At 47.6% G+C, this 20,657-nt stretch overlaps 1 protein-coding gene across 4 annotated transcripts; it reads left to right on the plus strand.

The window, feature by feature from the left end:
• Nucleotides 1-17,581, plus strand: Dnaaf4 (dynein axonemal assembly factor 4). Of its 4 annotated transcripts, none has more exons than XM_076576666.1 (9): nucleotides 8-237; nucleotides 2,423-2,570; nucleotides 3,125-3,258; nucleotides 6,310-6,535; nucleotides 8,636-8,781; nucleotides 11,161-11,270; nucleotides 14,297-14,450; nucleotides 16,622-16,727; nucleotides 17,031-17,581. In XM_076576666.1, the coding sequence occupies exons 1-9, from the start codon at nucleotides 115-117 to the stop codon at nucleotides 17,144-17,146; spliced, it is 1,263 nt and encodes a 420-aa protein (XP_076432781.1). In that variant the 5' UTR covers nucleotides 8-114; the 3' UTR covers nucleotides 17,147-17,581. The 4 variants fall into 4 exon arrangements, with proteins under 4 accessions (XP_076432783.1, XP_076432784.1, XP_076432781.1 ...); XM_076576667.1 differs by lacking the exon at nucleotides 8-237 and adding an exon at nucleotides 2,015-2,110; XM_076576668.1 differs by lacking the exon at nucleotides 6,310-6,535 and having other exon boundaries at nucleotides 1-237; nucleotides 3,172-3,258.
• The last annotated feature ends 3,076 nt before the right edge of the window (nucleotides 17,582-20,657 follow it).

Consider the following 20,657-nt stretch of genomic DNA (forward strand, 5'->3'; position numbering starts at 1 on the left):
ACCTGGCAGCGCCCGAAGGGCCGGAAGTGATGGCAGCCCCGCGAGCCCTGCTTTCCTAGCAACCGAGCCGGCTTCTTAGCGACGGGAGGTGGCTCCCGCGTCCCGGGTCTCGCCATGCCGGTGCGGGTGAGCGAGTTCACCTGGCAGCAGACGCCGGCCGAGGTCTTCCTGTCGCTGCCTCTGCGCGGCGTGTGCGTGCGCGATGCCGACGTGTTCTGCGGGGAAAGTTACCTGAAGGTGGGCGGCGCGGGGCTGCGGTCGCCGCGGGAGCCGGGGCCGCCTGGACGGAGTTCTGCGCGGGGTCCATGGCGTTTACTTTTCCATGTTTTGTTAATTTTTTCCTTTTTTTTTTCCCCCCCGAGACAGGGTTTCTCTCTGTAGCTTTGGAGCCTGCCCTTGAACTCGCTCTGTAGACTAGGCTGGCCTCGAACTCACAGAGATCGTCGTCCTGTCTGTGGCTCCCGAGTGCTGGGATTAAAGGCATGCGCCACCACCGCCTGGCTATTTTATTAATTCTTTTTTTTTTTTTTTTTTTTTTTTTTTTGGTTTTTCGAGACAGGGTTTCTCTGTGTAGCTTTGCACCTTTCCTGGAGCTCACTTGGTAGCCCAGGCTGGCCTCGAACTCACAGAGATCCGCCTGGCTCTGCCTCCCGAGTGCTGGGATTAAAGGCGTGCGCCACCACCGCCCGGCTATTTTATTAATTCTTAATTTACGTTTTTTACTTTTAATTATTATTTTTTTTTTTTTGTGGTGCTAAGGATCAAACCCAGTCTCCTGTGTATGCTACACCACATTTCCAGCTATTATATGTATTGTGTGTGTGTGTGTGTGTGTGTGTGTATAAAATGTGTATGAATGTTTACACGTATGTGTGTGCACCAGGTGTGTGCAGTGCCTGTGAAGGCCAGAGGGGGCGTCCAGATCTCTCTTGGAATAGGAGTTACAGATAGTTATGAACCACGATGTGGGTGCTGGGAACCAAACCCCAGCCCTAAGAGCAGCATATGCTCTTGGCCACTGAGCCGTCCCTCCAGTCCAATGGCTTATGGGGGGAGGTGTGTCTTACTCTGTAGCCCTCACTGGCCTCGAGTTTTAGGCGACCCTCTTGTCTCAGACGTCTAAGTGCTGGGATGAGTGGGATGCATGCTTCACCTTCCCTGGCTAGCTAGACCTCAATTTAAAGTCCTCTTTTAAAAAACAAATCTGGGCCGGGCGGTGGTGGCGCACACCTTTAATCCCAGCACTCGGGAGGCAGAGGCAGGCGGATCTCTGTGAGTTCAAGGCCAGCCTGGTTTATGGAGTAAGTTCCAGCCAAGGCTACGCAGAGAAACCCTTTCTCAAAAAACAAAACAAAACAAAAAAACACAAAACAATGAAACAACCAATATTTGCAAATAAATAACAAATCTAGGGCTGATGAGATGGGTCAATGTGTCAATGCACTGCCACCAAGCCTGACAACCTGGGTTCAGTCCCCAAGAGGGAGAGAACCAACTTCTCACACTTCTCTGACTTCTTTGTGCATGCCATGGTACTCATACACCCACATCCATGCACAGAAAATGTCATGAAAGCAACAATAAAGACAAACCTCTTGGAGTGTGGTGTCATCTGCAGACACAGTCAGGTCAGAGATTGCTCTCATCCATTGCTTCCTCACATTCCCACATACACTTTGCTACTTATGCTACCTGGAATAAATTCAGTGGGGTTTTCAGAAAACTGCACCCCCAAAAACATAGGGTCTGATGTAGTCCAGGCTGGCCTCAAAAACTCATTTTGTAGCTGAGGATGACCCAAAAAGTTTGAGCTTCCTGCTTCTACCCCCCGAGTACCCAGATTCAACACCATGCTGGGAACTATATTCCTACTATAACTTTTTAATAAATAATTGTACATTTTTAAAAGTTTTTTTTTTGTTGTTTTTTTAAGATTTTATTTACTATGTATACAGTGTTCTGTGTGTATGCCTGCAGGCCAGAAGAGGGCACCAGATCTCATTACAGATGGTTGTAAGCCATCCCATGTGGGTGCTGAGAATTGAACTCAGGACCTCTGGAAGAACAGCCAGTGTTCTTAACCTCTGAGCCATCTCTCCAACCCATAATTGTAAATTTTTTATTTATTTTATTTTATGTGTATGGCTGTTTTGCCTGTGTGTGTGTGTGTGTGTGTGTGTGTGTGTGTGTGTGTGCGTGCCATATGCTTGTCTGATGCTCAGAAGAGGATGTCAGATCTCCTGGAACTGAAGTTACAGATGGATGTTAGTCTGTATGTGGGTGCTGGGAACAGAACCCAGGTCCTCTCAAGAACAAGTGCTTTTAACCACTGACCCATCTCTCCAGCCCAGACTTGTTTTTCAATGGCAGTGTCTTTAATTTGTGTAACTAACTTAATGCCTGCTTTCTCTCTTCCGAACAGGTTAACTTTCCTCCATTTTTATTTGAGGTGTTTCTCTACGCTCCCATAGACGATGGGAGTAGCAGAGCCAAGATTGGGAATGACATGATTCTCTTTACACTGTGTAAAAAGGAACCAGTTATGTGGGAGACCCTTTCTATGCCAAGTGGTAAGTTTTGTAGTGAAAGTTGTTCACTTGAGCTAGGTGTCCTTCATGAGAGCTCACTCTGTCCCCGAAATCCAAGCGCTGGGGAAGCCGGACTACATGAAACCTTGACTCAAAAAAAAAAAAAAGCTTTTACTCTGGGCATTATGGTGACTCCGGGTGGTGCATGCTTGCCCTCTCGGCTCTTCTTTGTTGTTTATTGTTTTCTCTTTTAGAGACAGGGTTTCACTGGGTAGCCTTGACTGTTCTGGAACTCACTCTGTAGACGAGTCTGGCCTCATCTCTATGAGGCCACATGCCCCTGCCTCCCTAGTGCTGGGATTAAAGGTGTGCGCCAGCACTACCCCGCTGCACTCTCAGCTCTTTTAGAGGTCGACATAAGAAGATCACAATTGTAAAACCACCCTGGGCCATATCAAAGATTCTGTCTCAACAACATTTTTTTCATGAAACTGGATCTAAAGGAATCTTATCCTGGGTCAGTATGATGAGTGCTTTTCACCTCAGTAAAACAAATTAATCATAACCCTGATTTATTACTTTTCCCTGTGATGCAGTTGACAAAGAGATGATGCAGAGAATAAGAGAAAAATCTATTCTGCAGGCACAGGAGAAAGCAAAAGAGGCCACAGAAGCAAAATCTGCTGCCAAGCGGGAGGATCAGAGATACGCACTAGGTGTGATGATGAAGGTAAGCTGCAGACCTCCAGGGCACTCGCTGACGGAGGGGACAGTGAGCTGGGAAAAGAGGAGACGTTCAGCCAGGTGTGGGGGTGTAGGCCATCCAGCTACTCAGGATGGTTAACCAGGAGGATCAGAAGTTCAAGCCGACAACAGCTGTGGTGGCACACACCTTTAATCCCAGCACTCAGGAGGCAGAGGCAGGCTGAGTTCCAGGACAACCAGGACTACAGAGAGAAACCCAGTCTTGAAAAACAAAACAAAAAAGACAGACAGAAAAAAAGAACAGGTGTATAGTTCAATGGCAGAGGGCTTGGCTAGCATGCTTGCAGCCCTGGGTTGAACCCCGGGTCCCCCCAACACCCCCCCCCCACACACACACACACTTTTGCTATCTCAGTCCTTTCTTGGTGTTTGGTCGTAGGGCTTATTTGGATACGTGGGCCACTGATTCTTTTGTTCCTTCCCCTTTTTAAACTGTGGATTAAGACCCTATATGGAATTACTCACTTAAATGTGGAGGATGGAAAAAACTTGGCAACAGCAGGGCCTGTGAAATAGCTCAGAAGATAAAGGCACGTGCCACTAAGCCCGGCCACAGGAGTTTGAGTCCTGGAACCCACGGATGGCAAGAAGTTATGAGTAGGGAGATTAAGAAGCTGACCGAGGTGGCACATCTCTTTAATCCCAGCACTCAGGAGGCAGAGCCAGGAGGATCTCTGTGGGATCAAGGCCAGTTCAAGGCCTGAAACATAGAGTGAGTTTCAGGACAGCCAGGGTCACATAGACCTCTTCTCCCCAACTTCTGATTCTAGACAAATGCTAATCTTCTGTCTCTTTTAAGCAATTCTGTCCAGTTTCCAAATATTTTGCTCTCTTTAATTTGCATTTTGGCATCTGGAAATGATTAAGGATTGTATAAATAAGTACTGTTCTATGAAGAACATCATGGAGGGTGCTGGGACTGGGAGTGTGTGGTGGGAGGGCCGAGGAGACAGCTGGGGACTGCAAGGGTGAGGATAGCCCACTCCTTACACGTTTCTTCTCTGCACTGCGTTTGCTGAGCAAAACTAAGGCATGCTTGTAGTCAAACTTTCCACCAGCTCACAAATAACAACACAGAGACTTATTAATTACAGCAGCTTGGCCTTAGCTTAGGCTTTTTCCAACTAGCTCTTATAACTTAAATTAACCTGTCTCTGTTAATCTACATTCTGCCACATGGCTCAGTTACCTCTGTTCTGTTATATCCAACTTCTTCAGAGTCTCTGGTGAAATCTGCGTGCCTAGATTCCTGTTCCTCTTCCTCTCTCTTCCCGGAAATCCCACCTATCCACTCCTGCCTAGCAATTGGCCATTCAGCTCTTTATTAAACCAATCAGAAGGTGCCTTAGGTAGAGACACATCTTTATAGTGTACACAAATATTCCTTAACACATGCTTGTTATTAAATGGAGCACATTGTTATCTTTCAGATTGTGGCGCCTTCTCTGACATCACCGTGTCCTTTTGTGAGGCATATAAACGCAGTTTCCTTTCTGTCATGCGCAGATTGCCTGGTCCCTCCCGTTGCGAGCTCTCGGAGCTGTCAGCATGCAGTGATTACTGCCTTTGGTGTCTAGTGTGTAAGCCTTAGGCAGATGCACTGGGCTGTTTTTCGTTACTATGACGACATTCCTAGGGAGTAGCTCAGTGGTAGAGCACCCGCTTAGCATGCTGGAGGCAGGAATTCAGTCCTCAGCGATGATGAAACAAGGAAACTATGTTATGTGAAGCTGGGCAGCTTTCTAAAGAAAAGGTGTTACTCAGCTTACAGCTTTGGAGGCTGGGAGTCCTGGACGAGGCAGCCCAGGTCAAAGGTGCAGTGTGTAAGACAGGTCACATAGCAAGGCAGAAAGCCAGAGAGAGATCGGGGCTCCTCAGGCTTGACCCCGACTTTCTCAAAACCCAACTCAGGACTCAGCGAGTAAAGGTATTTTCTGCCGAGCCTAAGGGCCTGAGTTCAATCCCCAGGACACACAAAGTGGAAGTAGGAAATCGACTCTGCAAGTTGTCCTCTTATTTTCACACATGCACCTTAGCATGCTGTACCCATGCCCCCATTCAAGAATGCTCTTCTCTCTCTTTCTCTCTCTCTCTCTCTCTCTCTCTCTCTCTCTCTCTCTCTCTCTCTCTCTCACACACACACACACACACACACACACACACACACACACACACACACACAAGTAATTGAAATGAAAAGCCAGCGTGGTGGCACAGGCCTTTAATCTCAGCACTCAGGAGTCAGAGGCAGGTAGAACTCTGAATTCAGGACCAGCCTGGTCTACATGTTAGAGCTATGTAGTAAAAAAAAAAAGAAAAGAAAAGAAAAGAAAGAGAGACAACCAGGTATGGTAGCATAATCCCAGCCCTCTGGAGGCTGAGGCAAGAGAATCTTGATTTTGAGGCCAATCTTGGCTTCTTAAAACTACTTTAAAAAAAAAAAAAAAAAAAAAAAAAAGGGGAAGGGCTCAAAGCATCCACTGGAGCCATCTCAGCCAGGATAACTCACCTGGTCCCTTGTCTTTTATTTCAGTGCTGGGGAATCAAAGTTAGGTTGTCCCGAGTGCTAGCAGATGCTCAGCTACTGAGCTACGTCCCCAGCTTCTTGGCCACTGACCTGTGAACTGCCCCACCATTTCACACGTCACCCCCCAGGACATCCTCCTGTGTGCACACTCTTGGGAGGTGAAGCGTAGGGGACCATGGGGACTGCCCATGTGGTGTCCTTCAGTTTACCAGGCGAGAGTGCCAGTCACACAGTGTAGCACGAATCTTAGAAGGTCTTATTAATAAAAACAAACCCCGTTTAGAATTACATCTACAACACAGGTGTGCAGAGGCCACAGCGGGGGGCCACTGTTTCAGTGCAAATTAAAACCTGTTGTGGTGGCACGTGGCTCCTGTCCCATGGTGCAGGCCCTCACACGAACACAGCACACACTCGCACGCTCATCACACGCGCACAGCTGTTGCTTTCTCCATGTTTGAAAGGACCTGCTAATTACGATTGTTACAGATTGAAGAAGAAGAGAGGAAAAAAATAGAAGAGATGAAAGAAAATGAACGGAAAAAGGCAACTAGGGAATTGGAAGCGTGGAAGGAATGCCAAAGACAAGCTGAGGAGCAAACCAGAATCCCAAGGAAAGAGAAATGCCAGCGGGGAAAGCAAGCTCAGGAGAGGGGAGCACTGAAGCCCCCGAGTTTGCCCAGCAAGGCCCCGCCCCCTCGCCTTCCCCAAAGAGGTATCGTGCCTCCTCTTTCTTCTTCTTCTCCTTCTTCTCCTTCTCCTTCTCCTTCTTCTTCTCCTTCTTCTCCTTCTTCTCCTTCTCCTCCTCCTCCTCCTCCTCCTCCTCCTCCTCCTCCTCCTCTTCCTCCTCCTTCTTCTTTTAAATCTTTTTGCAGGTGTAGGCCATGTTCTGGTATATTGAGAATTAGCAATACAATATGAAGATGTAGGATGAAAGATCTTTTCTGAGGGCTTTTGCTGTTCAGACCTGGGCATCCTGGACTGTGTGATACTCTGCCCTCAACCACAGATGTTTGGATTACAGGCACTCTCCACATGGTAGTCATTTTGTACATTCCGTAAATACCTAGTGTAGAGAGACGCAGAAAACAAGGCAACACCGTAGACCCCGGGAACCTGTCGGGTGGAAGGACGGGTCAGTGGAAAGGGTCCACACAGCGAGTGTAATGGTGGAATCAGAGGTCAAGAAGGACAGACCACTCATTTACCCTCGCTTTCCTTTGTTTGGAGGCAGGAGCTCCTGTAGCCCAGGCTAGCCTCAAACTTGCTACATAGCTGAGGGTGACCTTGAACTTCTGATCCTCCTGCCTCCACTTCTCTATTGCTGAAATTTTAGGCACACGCCACTTATTTTTCCCCTCACTGCTGGGGACCAAGTCCAGGGCCTTGTGCAAGCTTGTAGACCCTGAACTAAATTCAATACACACACACACACACACACACACACACACACACACACACACACACACACATTTTTTTAAATTGAGACAGCATTTTATGTAGTCTAAGTTGTCCTGAATGCCCTGCATGGCTGAAAATGTCCCTATCTTTTCTTTTTTCTGTTTGGGTTTTTTGTTTGTTTTTTAAGATAGGGTTTCTCTGTTTAACAGCCTTTTTATTGTTTTAATGATTTATGTGTTTTTATTTTATGTGCATTGGTATTTTGCCTGCATGTATGTCTGTGTGAGGATATTGGACCCCCTGGAACTGGAGTTACAGATGGCTGTGAGCCACCATGTGGGTGCTGGGAAGCGAACCCGGGTCCTCTGGAAGAGCAGCCAGTGCTCTTAACCACTGAGCCATCTCTCCAGCCCCACCTCTCCTTACTTATATGTACTCGTTTTTCTCTCACGTATATTGGTTGGAGTCTTTTCTTCTTGAAATCATTGTCCCACCTGTTTCAGTGTTTGCCTAAGTCTGTGTGTCCTCCATAGGTGTTTCAGTGTTTCTAGGTAACAGCTGTCTTCCCTGTGTCTGTGGACGATGTCCCAGCACATGGCTTAGTTCCTCCTCTCACGGGGACTTGGCTGTCACCACATCTGCGGAGCACCTTATGAGAACGGCGGCCTTTGTTAGCCTGTGGCCACTTTCTCACTTTCTCACCATTCAGGAGGTGTGTGGAGACACCGCTGTGGGGTGTAGGAACGGGAGGAGGCGGGCCAGAGATGACTCTGCCTAGTGTGCCTGCCTCCCCGAGAGTGGATACGAACTAGACAGAGGCTCGGCCGTGAACCCCAGAAGAGTAGTGGGTCATTAGTTACAGAACAGACTAACTGCCATGTTAATGCTGAGGATTCTACTCCTTGTTGCAGAAAACACCTTTGGTGTATTTTTACTTTTGTGATTATTATGTGGGGATGACGTGTGGGGATGGGGTGTGCCACAGTGCTCATGTGGAGGTCAGAGGACAACTCGGTAGAGTTTTGTTGTTTTTTTTTTTTTTTTTTTGATGGCTTCACTAACCCTGGGTAGCCTGGAACTCTATGTAGAACAGTCTGGCCTTGAGCTCACAGGGATGAGCCTGCTTCTGCCCGAGTGCTGGTCTGAAAGGCCGCCCAGCTCCCTCTCCTTCTCTGCGGTCCAGTGGCCATGCTTGTCCAGCAGGAGCTTTACCCGCTGGCCTGGCTCACTGGCCCTGTCTTTGCCGGGTTTTGTCGTTTACCTATGAATTTGTATTATTTGTTTTTACTTGTTATGTTATTTGTTTATTTGTTATTAATTTTAGAATTAGCTTTGGGGTATAGTTATCCTAAAAGTCAATTTGTTAGTTAGAAAAGGGAAATAAATTACTTATTCATTGCCATTGCTTTTGAAGGGAGGAATTGGGAGAACATATTTTCTGAGAAGGTAAAGGAAGACGGCATTCCCGCACCGCGCTCTGCTGGCAGTATTCATATCAGCTTTACCCCTCGGGCGTTCCCAACTGCTCTTCGGGAGTCCCAGCTGGCCGAGGAGGAGGAGGTAGGCATGCACACGCACACGCGCGTGCGCGCACGCACGCACGCACGCACGCACACACACACACGCACACGCACACACATGCACACGCACGCATGCCCAGCTGACTCAGTCAGGCAGCACGGCTTCAGTTAGCATCGCACGGGTGAGGCACCACCATTATTTCATCTACTGAGGTTAGCCCTGGGCCAGTGTGGTGGCACGCCGAGACAGGGGGCTCTCTGTGAGTTCACTGTAGCTTGGTCCACATAGTGAGTTCCAGGACAGCCAGGGATAGGTAGAGAGACCCTCAAAAAAAAAAAAAAAAAAAGAAGAAGAAGAAGAAAGAAGAAATTAGGTTTTGGATTTTTTTGTTTTGTGTTATATGTTTTGTTTTAGTGGTTTGTTTGTTTGTTTGTTTGTTTGTGACAGTGTCTCACTATAGAGCCCAAGCTGGCCTGACACTCACTGTTAACCCCAGTTGGTCTTGAACTTGTGAATCTCTCACTTGAGCCTGTATTAACTACCATGTTGTATGGTTTTAAGTGGTGCTGGTGACTGAACCCATGGTATGTGCCACCAGGGTCACAGTGTAAGACTGTCTAAGCCGGTGTGTTTAATCCTGTGTTCAGAGGCAGGTGGATCTCTGTGAATCTGAGGCCGACCTGTTCTACAGAGAAAGCTCTAGGCTAGCCAGAGCTACATAGAGAGAATTTGTTTAAAAAATAAGTAGCTGGGCAGTAGTAGTACATGCCTTTAATCCCAGCACTTGAGAAGCAGAGGCAGGTGGATCTCTGTGAGTTTGAGGCCAGCCCAGTCTACAGAATGAGTTCCAGGACAGCCAGGATCATTACACAGAGAAACCCTGTCTCAAAAAAAAAAAAAAAAAAAACCAAAAATAAATAAATGAAGGAAGGAAGGAAGGAAGGCTGGAGAGATGGCTCAGTGGTTAGGAGCACTGTCTGCTCTTCTAGAGGACCCGGGTTCAATGTTCAGCACTCACGTGACAGCTCACAACTGTCTGTAACTCCAGCACCAGGAGAATTGATATCGTCCCACAGACACACTTACAGACAAAACACCAAGCATGTAAAGTAAAAGTAAATAAATAGATCACTAAAAGCAATAAACAAATTAAAAAAAAATGAACAAATGAACAAAGACTATCTATCTACAAAACAACCAATAACGGCACAATAATAATCACATGAATTCCCAATTTGGGCTAGATACTTTTGAAAAAGACTTCTCATGTTTTAAAATTGTGTGTATGTGTGCGTACCTGTGTGTGGGTGTGGGCACAAGTGCGGGTGCTTGAGGAGGCGAGAGGCCTTAGGTCACCTGCAGCTGGAGTTCCAGGTGGTTGTAAGCCACCTGATGTGGGTTCTGGAGTCTGAACTTGGGTCCTCAGCAATATGGTTATTCCTTCCTTAGCCACTGAGTATCTCTCGAGCGCTGGACTAGAAACATTTATCTATTTAATCTTAGCAAAGGAGTCTTAAAAAAAAAAGTCTAAGAGTCTATAAATACTGAAAGTTTAAAATCACCATTGGATAGAGGGTTTGTCAGATCAGGCCATTGTAAACAAAACACCTAAAATTAGGTGGCTCAAGGAACGGACATTCATGTCTTAGTTGTTGGACCAGGGTCTTGCCCAGCGGTTCTTGGTGAGGCCCTCATCCTGTCTCCTTATGGCAGTGATGGAGGCAGGCTGTGATCTCTTTCTGTTTTGAGGAGACTGAGGTCTTCACGGTGTTGTCTAAACTCCATGGCCTCCTTCCTTCCCGACTCGGACACTGTCACATCAATTGTTGGGCCTTCAACGTGTGTATTCGCCTTTTGAAAACTCTTCCGCCCAGTGATCCAAATGACATTTTTTGCCTGCTGGGAAATCTAAAATCGTTAATAAAAACAAGACCTTTTAGAAGGGGCAAGCTGACTCTACTGTGCTGTCCTCTGGTCTCCGTGTGTATGCTGTGACTATGTAAAGCAGGCTGGCCTTGAACTCGGAAATGCTCCTTGCTGTCTCCATGGCTGGCTTCTTTTCCTCTTGCTGTGATTAAACACTCTGGCAAAAGCGACTTAAGGGAGGAAGGGCTGAGGTCAGCTCACAGTGAAAGAAAGGTCCATGCAGTCCGCCACGGTGGGGAAGCCAGCAGAAGCCTGAAGCGGCTGCTCAGTGAACGAGTTCGTATGCTGTTCCACATACACAGTCGAGGGTCCCCTGTCCAGGAATGGCTTCACCCACGGCGAAAATAAGTCTCTTCACGTTAGATAATGTAATCAGGATAACCCCACAGGCGTGCCAGAGGCCCTTCTCCCGGGTGAGTGCCAGATACTGTCAGGTTGACTGCACCAGCCAGCGTAGACGATGTCCGTCACCAAACTGCATTCTCGTTGTAGTGGCTGCATAAACAGGCCGAGGCTCGGAGAGCCATGAGCACTGACCTTCCTGAGTTCTGTGACCTGAAAGAAGAAGAGAAGAATCCAGACTGGCTGAAAGAAAAGGGGAAGTGAGTTGTCAGAGTGTTCTGCATGCTACACTAGGCTCACACATTCCAGGCGCAGATTGACCTTGCGTGTGTGTGTGTGTGTGTGTGTGTGTGTGTGTGTGTGTGTGTGTGTGTGCATGCGCGCGTGCGCGCGCGCCAAGGCTGTATGCTACACAAGTGTCTTTTCAGTCATAGTGCCAGACCAGCAGTAGAGAACTTGCCCCCCATATGTGACACTTGAGGTCCTGGCTCCAACCTGCAGATCCCCCTCCCAACCCCAAACCACCAGATCATCACAGGAGATCCGTGGAGAATTGTCATTTCATTATGTCGAGCCAGGGTCTCTTGTAGCCCAGTCTAGCCTTGAACTCGCAGCAGTCCTCCTGCCCGAGCCTCCAAAGTGCTGGGATTATAGGTGTCAGCCCCCACTCCTGCTGTGAGAATTGCCTTGTAATCCACGTGCCTATGTGCCTTCAGAACAGGGCCAGGAAGCCTGCCTTCGCTACTGCATTGGAATAAATCTGGTTGATGGAGACAGGCAGTTTCCTCACACTGCTTTTCCTAGGGAAAGGATGGTAGGCTTGGCATTAAAGGTGGCCTCTCAGATGCCAGTGTAATTGCCTTCCATTGATGGTGTTTTACAGTTTATCCTAGTCTGTTGCAGTACTTGGTGGTTAGCATGTATTACAAAAGGCAGAGGAGAGAAAAATCAGTCTTCCTTTTTCTAGGACTGTTTTTCCCTAGGAAGATCGATTGAGTACCCTGCCACAGAACAGCAGTTTGGGGCAGTAACTAGAGTTGCTGCCTGCCTTTTTGTTGTTTTTTTTTTTTTTTTTTTGTTATTGTTATTTGTTGTTGTTGTTATTTTTGTTTGTTTGTTTCATTTTTTTTTTTTTTTTTTTTTTTTTTTTGGTTTTTCGAGACAGGGTTTCTCTGTGTAGCTTTGCGCCTTTCCTGGAACTCACTTGGTAGCCCAGGCTGGCCTCGAACTCACAGAGATCCGCCTGGCTCTGCCTCCCGAGTGCTGGGATTAAAGGCGTGCACCACCACCGCCCGGCTGTTTCATTTTTTTTAATAAGGTCTCACTATGTAGCCCTGGCTGTCCTGGAACACCTTATGTAGACTAGGCTGGTCTTGAACTCACAATGATCCTCCTGCCTAAGCATCCTGAGTGCTGGAATTACTGACATATCCCGTCATCCCTGTGGGGAATTGGCTTTACTAGGTTTTTGTTAGTACACAGGAAAAACGTGCTCTTCCTGAGCTGGCCCTCCCGGCCCTCCAGCCTTCACACTCGCTGTCGTCATCATCGTCGTCATAGTCATCCTTGTGCGCTGGAGCCATTGACTCCCCAGGGGTGGGGCTTGAGCTCGACCCCACTCTACCAGTGCTTTCCTGGTATCTAGTGGCAGATGGAGCTCAGCACTCCTCAGCCTCCATCGTTGCTTGATCCAGTTGCTGCCGGGACACGCCTCTTTCTACCCATCTGTACCACCGTGGGCTGCTTGGTCTGAGAAAGATGGCACTAGGCTTTTGTTTTTGAAGGCTGTAAGGCGTGCTCACGGCAAACTAAGATGGCTACACTGTTACTAGGTAATAGACTCTTTGAGGATCAGTATGCATTCCATTGTTGGCTAAAATGTCACGTGTCTCACTCACTGTATGCCCCATGGGCTCCTTTTTCTCTGGAGGACCCTGTGAGAAAACGATAGTCCTAATGTTGCCCTTGCTGGCTGGCATATGACTTGTTATATAGACCAAGCTGGCCATACTCCTGCTTCTACCTTGCAAATTCTGGGACTACGGTCTTTAGCACCATGTCCATGTTATTTTTTTATTTTTTATTTTTGGTTTTTTGAGACAGGGTTTCTCTTTGTAGCTTTGCACCTTTCCTGGAACACACTCTGTAGTCCAGGCTGGCCTTGAACTCACAGAGATCAGCCTGGCTCTGCCTCCCAAGTGCTGAGATTAAAGGCATGTGCCACCACCACCTGGCTGTCCATGTTATTTTTTTTTATCAGATGCAGCATGCTAATTTCTCCCTTCTTCATTCTGAATGCTAAACTGAAGTGAAGGGGCATGTGGCCCTTCACTAATGTGGACAGATGCTGGCTGGCTGGTCTATGCACTCTATCCATCTAGTAGATTTTTGTGGTATTGGGGATTGCTTCAAGGGCCTCGCTCATCTAGACAAGTGCTGAAACACTATGTCCTACCCCCAGCCATTTTCTCGTTTTGATTTATTTCACTTATTGTTTGTTTTGACGTGGGGCTCCCATGCAGTCTGGGGAACTTGCTATGTAGCCCCAGCAGAGCCTTAAATTCCAGCTCCTCCTCCTCCTCTCTCCTCCCAAGTGATGGGATTACAGCTCTTCCTTTTTTATTTTGAGGCAGGGTCTCACTAAGTTGCTCAGACTGGCCTTCAACTTGTTGTGTAGGCCAGGTAAAGCTTGATCTTGCAGTCCTGTGATCCCAGGCTGTGGAGCAGCTGGGATGACAGGTCTGCACCTCAGGCTGCTTGATACTGGCTCCTTGTTGACGGTAAGCTGACATGTGTCAAGCTCAGAGCAGCTTTGCTGTGTCATGAAGTGCTGTTCCCTCTGTTTCTCGTTCCTGTGCTGTTCTCACCGTCCTGGCTTTAGTGTAACTAGTTCCTCCCGTGGTTAAAGATGAACAGCAACATCTGCTCTGTGTGCTTTCCTTATTCATATCCAGCAGGGGGAGAAGTTTTACCAACTTTCTCTCTCCAACTTGAGACCAAAATCACCAGCTTCATTGAGGCCTCTGTAAGCCCCTTTCCCATCCCTAAATAAATCACTGCACTAAACCACTGATGACTGCCTTTGGTGGGGGAACACGTCCTATTCAAGGCACATGCTTGATGTATGTAGAGAGGGAGCTTGTGCAGCAGGCAGTCTCCACCAGACAGGGAATAAATAAGGGGGTGGTAAGACATCTGGCTGGCTGGCTGGCTGCCAAGTATGGTAGATGTTATTTCTTCATGTCTGCTCTGATGTTAAGTTGGCCTTTTCTTTTTGTCTCATTAGCAAATTGTTCGCAACAGGAAACTATCTGGCAGCGGTTGATGCATATAATTTAGCCATACGATTGAACAGGAAGATTCCATTATTGTATCTGAATCGGGCTGCTTGCCACCTCAAACTAAGGAACTTACACAAGGCCATCGAGGACTCATCTAAGGTATGTGTACTCCTCTGACGGGTGTGTTGTATGTATATTTATATATTTCCTGCTTAATTTAAAAAATAATGCTTTAAAATTATCCTGGAGAGCCAGGTGTGGTGGCTCCTCAAGAGACTGAAGGAAGATCCCTGAGTTCAAGGCCAACGTGGATTAGACAGCAAGTTCCAGGTCGTTGAGTTCTGTATCTAGTACTCCTTTTCCTTTTTATTTGTTCTACGTGGAGTATAATCTGCAATAGCCGTGTTTTCTGTTTCCAAAGAGTGAGCTTGTTAAGTATGTAGTAAGCAAAATTGAAGAACAATCAGCAAGTAGCAGATAGGGAGCGAGGCGGCAGATGGTAAAACATCATTACGTTAGGTGCTGACAACATCCAGCAGCGAGGACTGGGGAAGTCCTGCTGGGGGCCCTGATAGAGAGGTTTCCAGGCAGAGCATAGAGTTCGCTTCATGAATGAGCCTCCGGCTCCTCCTTCCCACTGCAAGCATTTTTATACTGTATGATAAACAATAGTAACCTCTGCTGTTCTCAGGGGTGTCATGTTTTTAATAACACCCTTGGCTCTTAGCTGCTGTTTTCCTTTTTTCCTGTTGTAGGAAGCCAGGGGGCAACCTGACCTAGGACATGGAGTTTTGGAAGATCTTGAAATATACATGCTTGAGTCAGCTCTCAATAAGCACAAATAGTACTGACAATTTACCAATATAACTTATATTTCAGGTCTAAATTGCCTAAGCTAAAGTTGAACAGGCCTTGAATTTGCCATTCTGTGCCTTAGCCTCCCTAGTAGCTGGAATTATAGGCACGTGCCACCAGGCCCATGTAGAGAAGGAGGGCCTTGCTCTCCTGATCCTCACAAGTGCTGGGATTGCAGGCCTGTGACCTCACCCAGCTCAGTAATGTTCCAGGCACAGGAATTAGAGGTGCAAACCATTATGTCTTACTGATATCTCCTTTGAAGTTAGAATTTAGAATTTTCACTGTTTTTGCTCAGACTTAATTTTATGTCTGTTCTTTGTTTTATCCAATATGTGTGTATTGGAGAAATTATTTTGGCCACTCCACGTAGTTAAAAGGATATTTATTTAATGGCGTAACTCACAAATTAAGTGAAAGGTAGGTCGCAGGGTCTGGGGAAGGTGTATCGCAGTCCAGCGGTGTTCTCCAGAGCTCTGCACAGTCCACCTTCACCGTTCAGCATCCTGGCACAGAGAGCACACAGAGAGAGCACTGGCCCATCCAGCTCTCGGGTCTCCAGGCGCCTCCCCTCGCCCCGCCTCGTAGGTGTGACAGTTGCCAGAGTCTCAATGGGGGTTGGAACTTCCAGATCCAAGCTGGAATGGCTACCCATTACATGTGTGAATGTATGTGTGTGCAGGCATGTGTAGTGTGTGGATATGTGTGGATGTGTGTGTGCAGGCATGTGTAGTGTGTGGATATGTGTGGATGTGTGTGTGCAGGCATGTGTAGTGTATGGATATGTGTGGATGTGTGTGTGCAGGCATGTGTAGTGGCAAGAGGCCAGTCTTGATATTCTTCTTCAGGTGCTGTTCACATTATTTTATTTTTTAAGCATTTATTTTTAATTATGTGTATGTTTATGTGTAAGGTATGTGTGTCTGTGGGTATTTGCACATGAATGCAGTTGTCCTTGGAATCTAGAAGAGGACACTGGATCCCCTGAATATGAAGTTATAGAGTAGTGAGCTGCCTAATATGGGTGCTGGGAACTAACTCAGTTCCTCTGGAAGAGCAGCAAGTGCTCTTAGCCCACACTTGCATTTGTGTGTGTGAGGTTTGTTTAACTTAATTAAAATACTGTATCATTTCCCCACTCCTCCCTTCAGTGCCCATGGCCACCCATGGCCACCCCCCACCATGTTCATGGTCTCTTTTTCTTTGATTATTACGCCTCACCCCCCCTTTTTTTTTTTGAAGCAGAGTCTCACTGGGATCAGGCCTTGCTGATTCAGCTAGGCTGGCTAGCCTGTCAAGCAGCCCCAGGGATCCTCTGTGTCTGCTTCCCCAGGACTGGCATTAGTGTGTCCCACCGTGCCTGGAGTTTTATGTGGCTGTCAGGCGGGGTTTGAACACAGGTCTCCATGCTCACAGAGCAAGCCCTTTACCCGCTAAGCAGCTCCCCAGCCCTAATTGTACTTATTGTTTGAAAGGCGCTAGAATTGTTGACACCACCTGTTTCCGACAATGCCAGCGCAAGAATGAAGGCCCATGTCCGACGAGGTACAGCATTCTGTCAACTGGAATTGTATGTTGAAGGTGAGAGACTGGTGGGGGCGTGGGGTAGCTGTGGGCACAGTAATAGCCTCACATGCACAAGGCCTGTGTTAGACCCTTGGTACCATAGACACTGTGTGTGGTGGGGCACACACACCTGCAGTGCCAGCATTTGGGAGGTGGAGGCAGGAGATCAGAAGTTCAAAGTTGTCTTCCATTACCATCAAGTTCAAAGTCTGCTGAGCTACATACAGGAGACCATATTTCAAAAAACAGAGTTGTCTAGATAACACAGGTACTTAGGAAATACTTGCTTTATTGATTACCATTGATGTGTCAATACAGGCTTGCAAGATTATGAAGCTGCACTTAAGATCAACCCAGCCAACGCATTTGTACAAAAGGATGCGGAGAAGATTCGGACTATAATTCAGGGGACAGCACTGAAGTCTCATGACTAAAGACAGCTGGGCACAGGAGTCACTGTAGTGCTCCATCAGCGTGAAGAGCGAAGGGCTAGAGATCCTTTGGAAAGGCAGTGCTAAGAACCATCTCCAGGGCGGGAGTGGCCTGTCTCACCACCTTTGACCCCAGCACTGGGAGGCAGAGCCGGAGGGCTCTGTGAGTTTACGGCCAGCCTGGTCTACACGGGGACCCTGTTTCGCAGCACAGAACTGAACAGAGAGGGCGGGCTGCTCTGATTCTCGGTCTTGGCAGAGGGCTTGGCCTTCGATGTCGCTGTCCTCCACTCTCCTTGCTCTTGTAATTAAGCTGCTGCTGCTGCTGCTGCTGCTGCTGGGGTTTCCAGGATACTACTGAGGACTCAACAGAATAGAATTTCCACTTAAAGATTGTACTTACAAAGGTTTTATTATATTAAATGTAGTATTTCATTATGACTGGCTTTGGTGTACTATATAGACAGTTTTTAGTCATTTACAGATACACAGGACCATTTTTTCTATATGCTGTTTGTTATTTGAGGTTAGACCAGTTAGAGTGTGGTGTTGTGTTGCATACCATCCCTGGGTCTGATGGGCAAAAGGATGTAGAATTCCAGGCCAGCCTGGGCTATACACAGTGAGACTGTCTCAAGAAAAAGTGAAGAAACCAACAACAGCAAAAACAAAACAAAGTACCTAGTTACTTTGAAAACCTTTTTATCTATTTTTATTTACTTTATGTCTGTAGGTGCTTTGCCTGCAAGAACGTGTACCACTGGTGTATGCAGCACCTGCAGAGGCCAGAGGCATCAGATCCCCTGGAACTGGAGTCACAGACAGTTGTGAACTATCATGTGAACGCTGGGTATTGAACTCAGATCCTCTGGAAGAGCAGTCAGTGCTCTTAACCACTGAGCCATCTCTCGAGTTCCAAAACCTTATTTTGAGTTTATTTATAGACTGTTTTTGAGAACAAAACTGAGCAGGGTCTTGTGTATGCCCTTAGTCCCAGCCCTCCCCAGTAAGAGACAGAACGAAGATGCCTACTTCCAAGGCAGTCTCAAAACAAAACAAAACAAAACCAAAAAACAGCAGACCAACCAAGGGGCAGGAGAGGTAGCTTAGTGGTTAAGAAGAACACGTGCAGCTTCTCCAAAAGCCTCAAGTTCAATTCCCACATTGGGTGTCTCACAACCACTTGGAACTCCAGTTCAGAGGATCTGATGCCTTCCTCCTGTTGGCCTCCCTGAGCACAAACTCACATGGTACACACACACACACACACACACACACACACACACACACACACTAAATAAATAATAAATATTTTAAAAAATTAATCCCAACAAAAGTTAAATCAAATGTAGTTTGCAGATTTTGATGTTTTGAGACAGAGTCTTGCTTTGTAGCTCAGGCTGGTCTAGAACTCATGGTGGTCCTCCTGTTTCAGCATTACCAATACTGGGATTACAACCAAGAATTGGGTGGGGTATGATTCACACCTCTAAGCTTGAGAGGCTGAGGCAGAAGGATCCTCACAAGTTTGAGGCCAAGCCTGGGCTGTGTTAGAGACTGTCTTGGAAACAAACAAGCAAAAAAACACAAAACAATCAAAACAAAACTGGGAAAAATGAAAATAAAAAAGTGTGTGACACTGGGCGGTGGTGGTGCACACCTTTAATCCCAGCAACTCAGAAGGCAGAGGCAGGTGGATCTGTGTGAGTTCGAGGCCAGCCTGGTTTACAGAGCAAGTGCCAGGACTGTTACATAGAAAAAAAACTTGTCTTGGAAAACCAAAAAAAAAAAAAAAAAAGTGTGTGCCACTATACACTTTACCTGGCTAGTTTACCGATGGCTTTTTTCTTTTCCTTGAGACAGGGTCTCACTTTGCAGTCCAGATTGGATTGGAACTCACTATATAAATCTAGGCTGGTCTCAAACTCATGGCGATCGCCCTGCCTCAGCTTCCTTAGTGCTGAGTCCCCCTGCCCAGCTTAGTTCACAGGTCTTGATTATTTGTGACTCTAGAATCTTGCAACACTTCACTCCAAAAGTAGAATCTGCTGGGCAGGGGCCGCTGAGAGAGAACTGGGAAAGAAAGAAACAAGATCAGGTGGTCCAACAGGAGGGTTTTCCTTGAAAGGTGAGAACAGACAAAACAGAAATGACTGATTCTGGACCCCAGGTCGCTTCAGCTCCCTTGCTTTGTGGGGGCTAAAATGAAGGCTTCCCGATCACACCAATGGGAGGGGCAGGTTTGGAACCACGGTCTTTCCCTCCTGTCAGATGAGTTTCTGAGTGGCCACCGAGTGGAGCTTTGGTACAGAAGTTTCTGCTTTGATTTTCAGTCTGGCCTGTTGGGGTCTACGACAGGAACACAGCCCACAGCAGGGGTCTCCTGTAATTCTGTCTTCTTTCTCAGTCTGAAGACAGGGCCTTCACAGGGCCTCCTGCAGGCTGACCAAGCACTCTAGGAGCAGGCTAGGTCCCTAACCCCCATCATTTTTTTTTTTTCTGTAATACTGTATTATACAAATACCAATCATATTTCACAACACTGTCAAGGAGAAGTTTTCTAGTCAAATTGTAGTCTTCTATCATCAAATAAGCCAGAGAATTAAAAAAAAAAAAAAAAGACAACCAAGAGCGGCTGTTAGCCTAGCCTGGCTGATCTGCCAGTTAGCAGCATGATGCATCCTGACACTTACGAGTAAGGTACAGCTGTGTGCTGAGAGGTCCCTGCAGAGTCCTGGCCCATCTCCAGGAGCCAGTCACACAGCTGAGCTCAGAAGACCCTAAACAGTACTGACCGCTGGTAAAATCACAGGAGGGCTTCCTCGCTTGAAGACCCTCCCGCCCTCAGAGCTCTTCAGTAAATCTATGTTCCCTCTGCTGTGGAAGAGCACACCTACAGAAGCCTGTGCTTTTCACTCAGCCCTCCATGCCCACATGAGACCAAGTATCACACCGGCTGTGGCTGGGCACACTTGGAATCTGAGCATGGCCCTGAGTGCAGACCCTACCTCAACTGAGAGGGGGTGGGGCAGAGATGGAGAGGCTAGGGGTGGGGCAGAGATGGAGAGGCTGGGGGGGTGGGGACAGAGATGGAGAGGCTGGGGGGGTGGGGACAGAGATGGAGAGGCTGGGGGGGTGGGGACAGAGATGGAGAGGCTGGGGGGGCAGAGATGGAGAGTCTGGGTGGGGACAGAGATGGAGAGGCTAGAGGGGGGGACAGAGATGGAGAGGCTAGAGGGGGGGACAGAGATGGAGAGGCTGGGGGGGTGGGGACAGAGATGGAGAGGCTGGGGGGGGTGGGACAGAGATGGAGAGGCTGGGGGGGTGGGGACAGAGATGGAGAGGCTGGGGGGGTGGGGACAGAGATGGAGAGGCTGGGGGGGCAGAGATGGAGAGTCTGGGTGGGGACAGAGATGAAGAGGCTGGGGGGGACAGAGATGGAGAGGCTGGGGGGGACAGAGATGGAGAGTCTGGGGGGCGGACAGAGATGGAGAGGCTAGATAGTAAGATGGAA

Source organism: Peromyscus maniculatus, chromosome 7 (assembly GCF_049852395.1).
Source record: "Peromyscus maniculatus bairdii isolate BWxNUB_F1_BW_parent chromosome 7, HU_Pman_BW_mat_3.1, whole genome shotgun sequence".
NCBI lineage: Eukaryota > Metazoa > Chordata > Mammalia > Rodentia > Cricetidae > Peromyscus > Peromyscus maniculatus.

Excerpts from the sequence above, each read along its gene's own strand:
- Dnaaf4 (XM_076576666.1), top strand. The coding sequence starts at position 115 with ATGCCGGTGCGGGTGAGCGAGTTCACCTGGCAGCAGACGCCGGCCGAG. Across the intron at positions 8,782-11,160 it reads AGCTGGCCGAGGAGGAGGAG|TGGCTGCATAAACAGGCCGA; the intron begins GTAGGCATGCAC and ends TTCTCGTTGTAG. Across the intron at positions 14,451-16,621 it reads CCATCGAGGACTCATCTAAG|GCGCTAGAATTGTTGACACC; the intron begins GTATGTGTACTC and ends ATTGTTTGAAAG.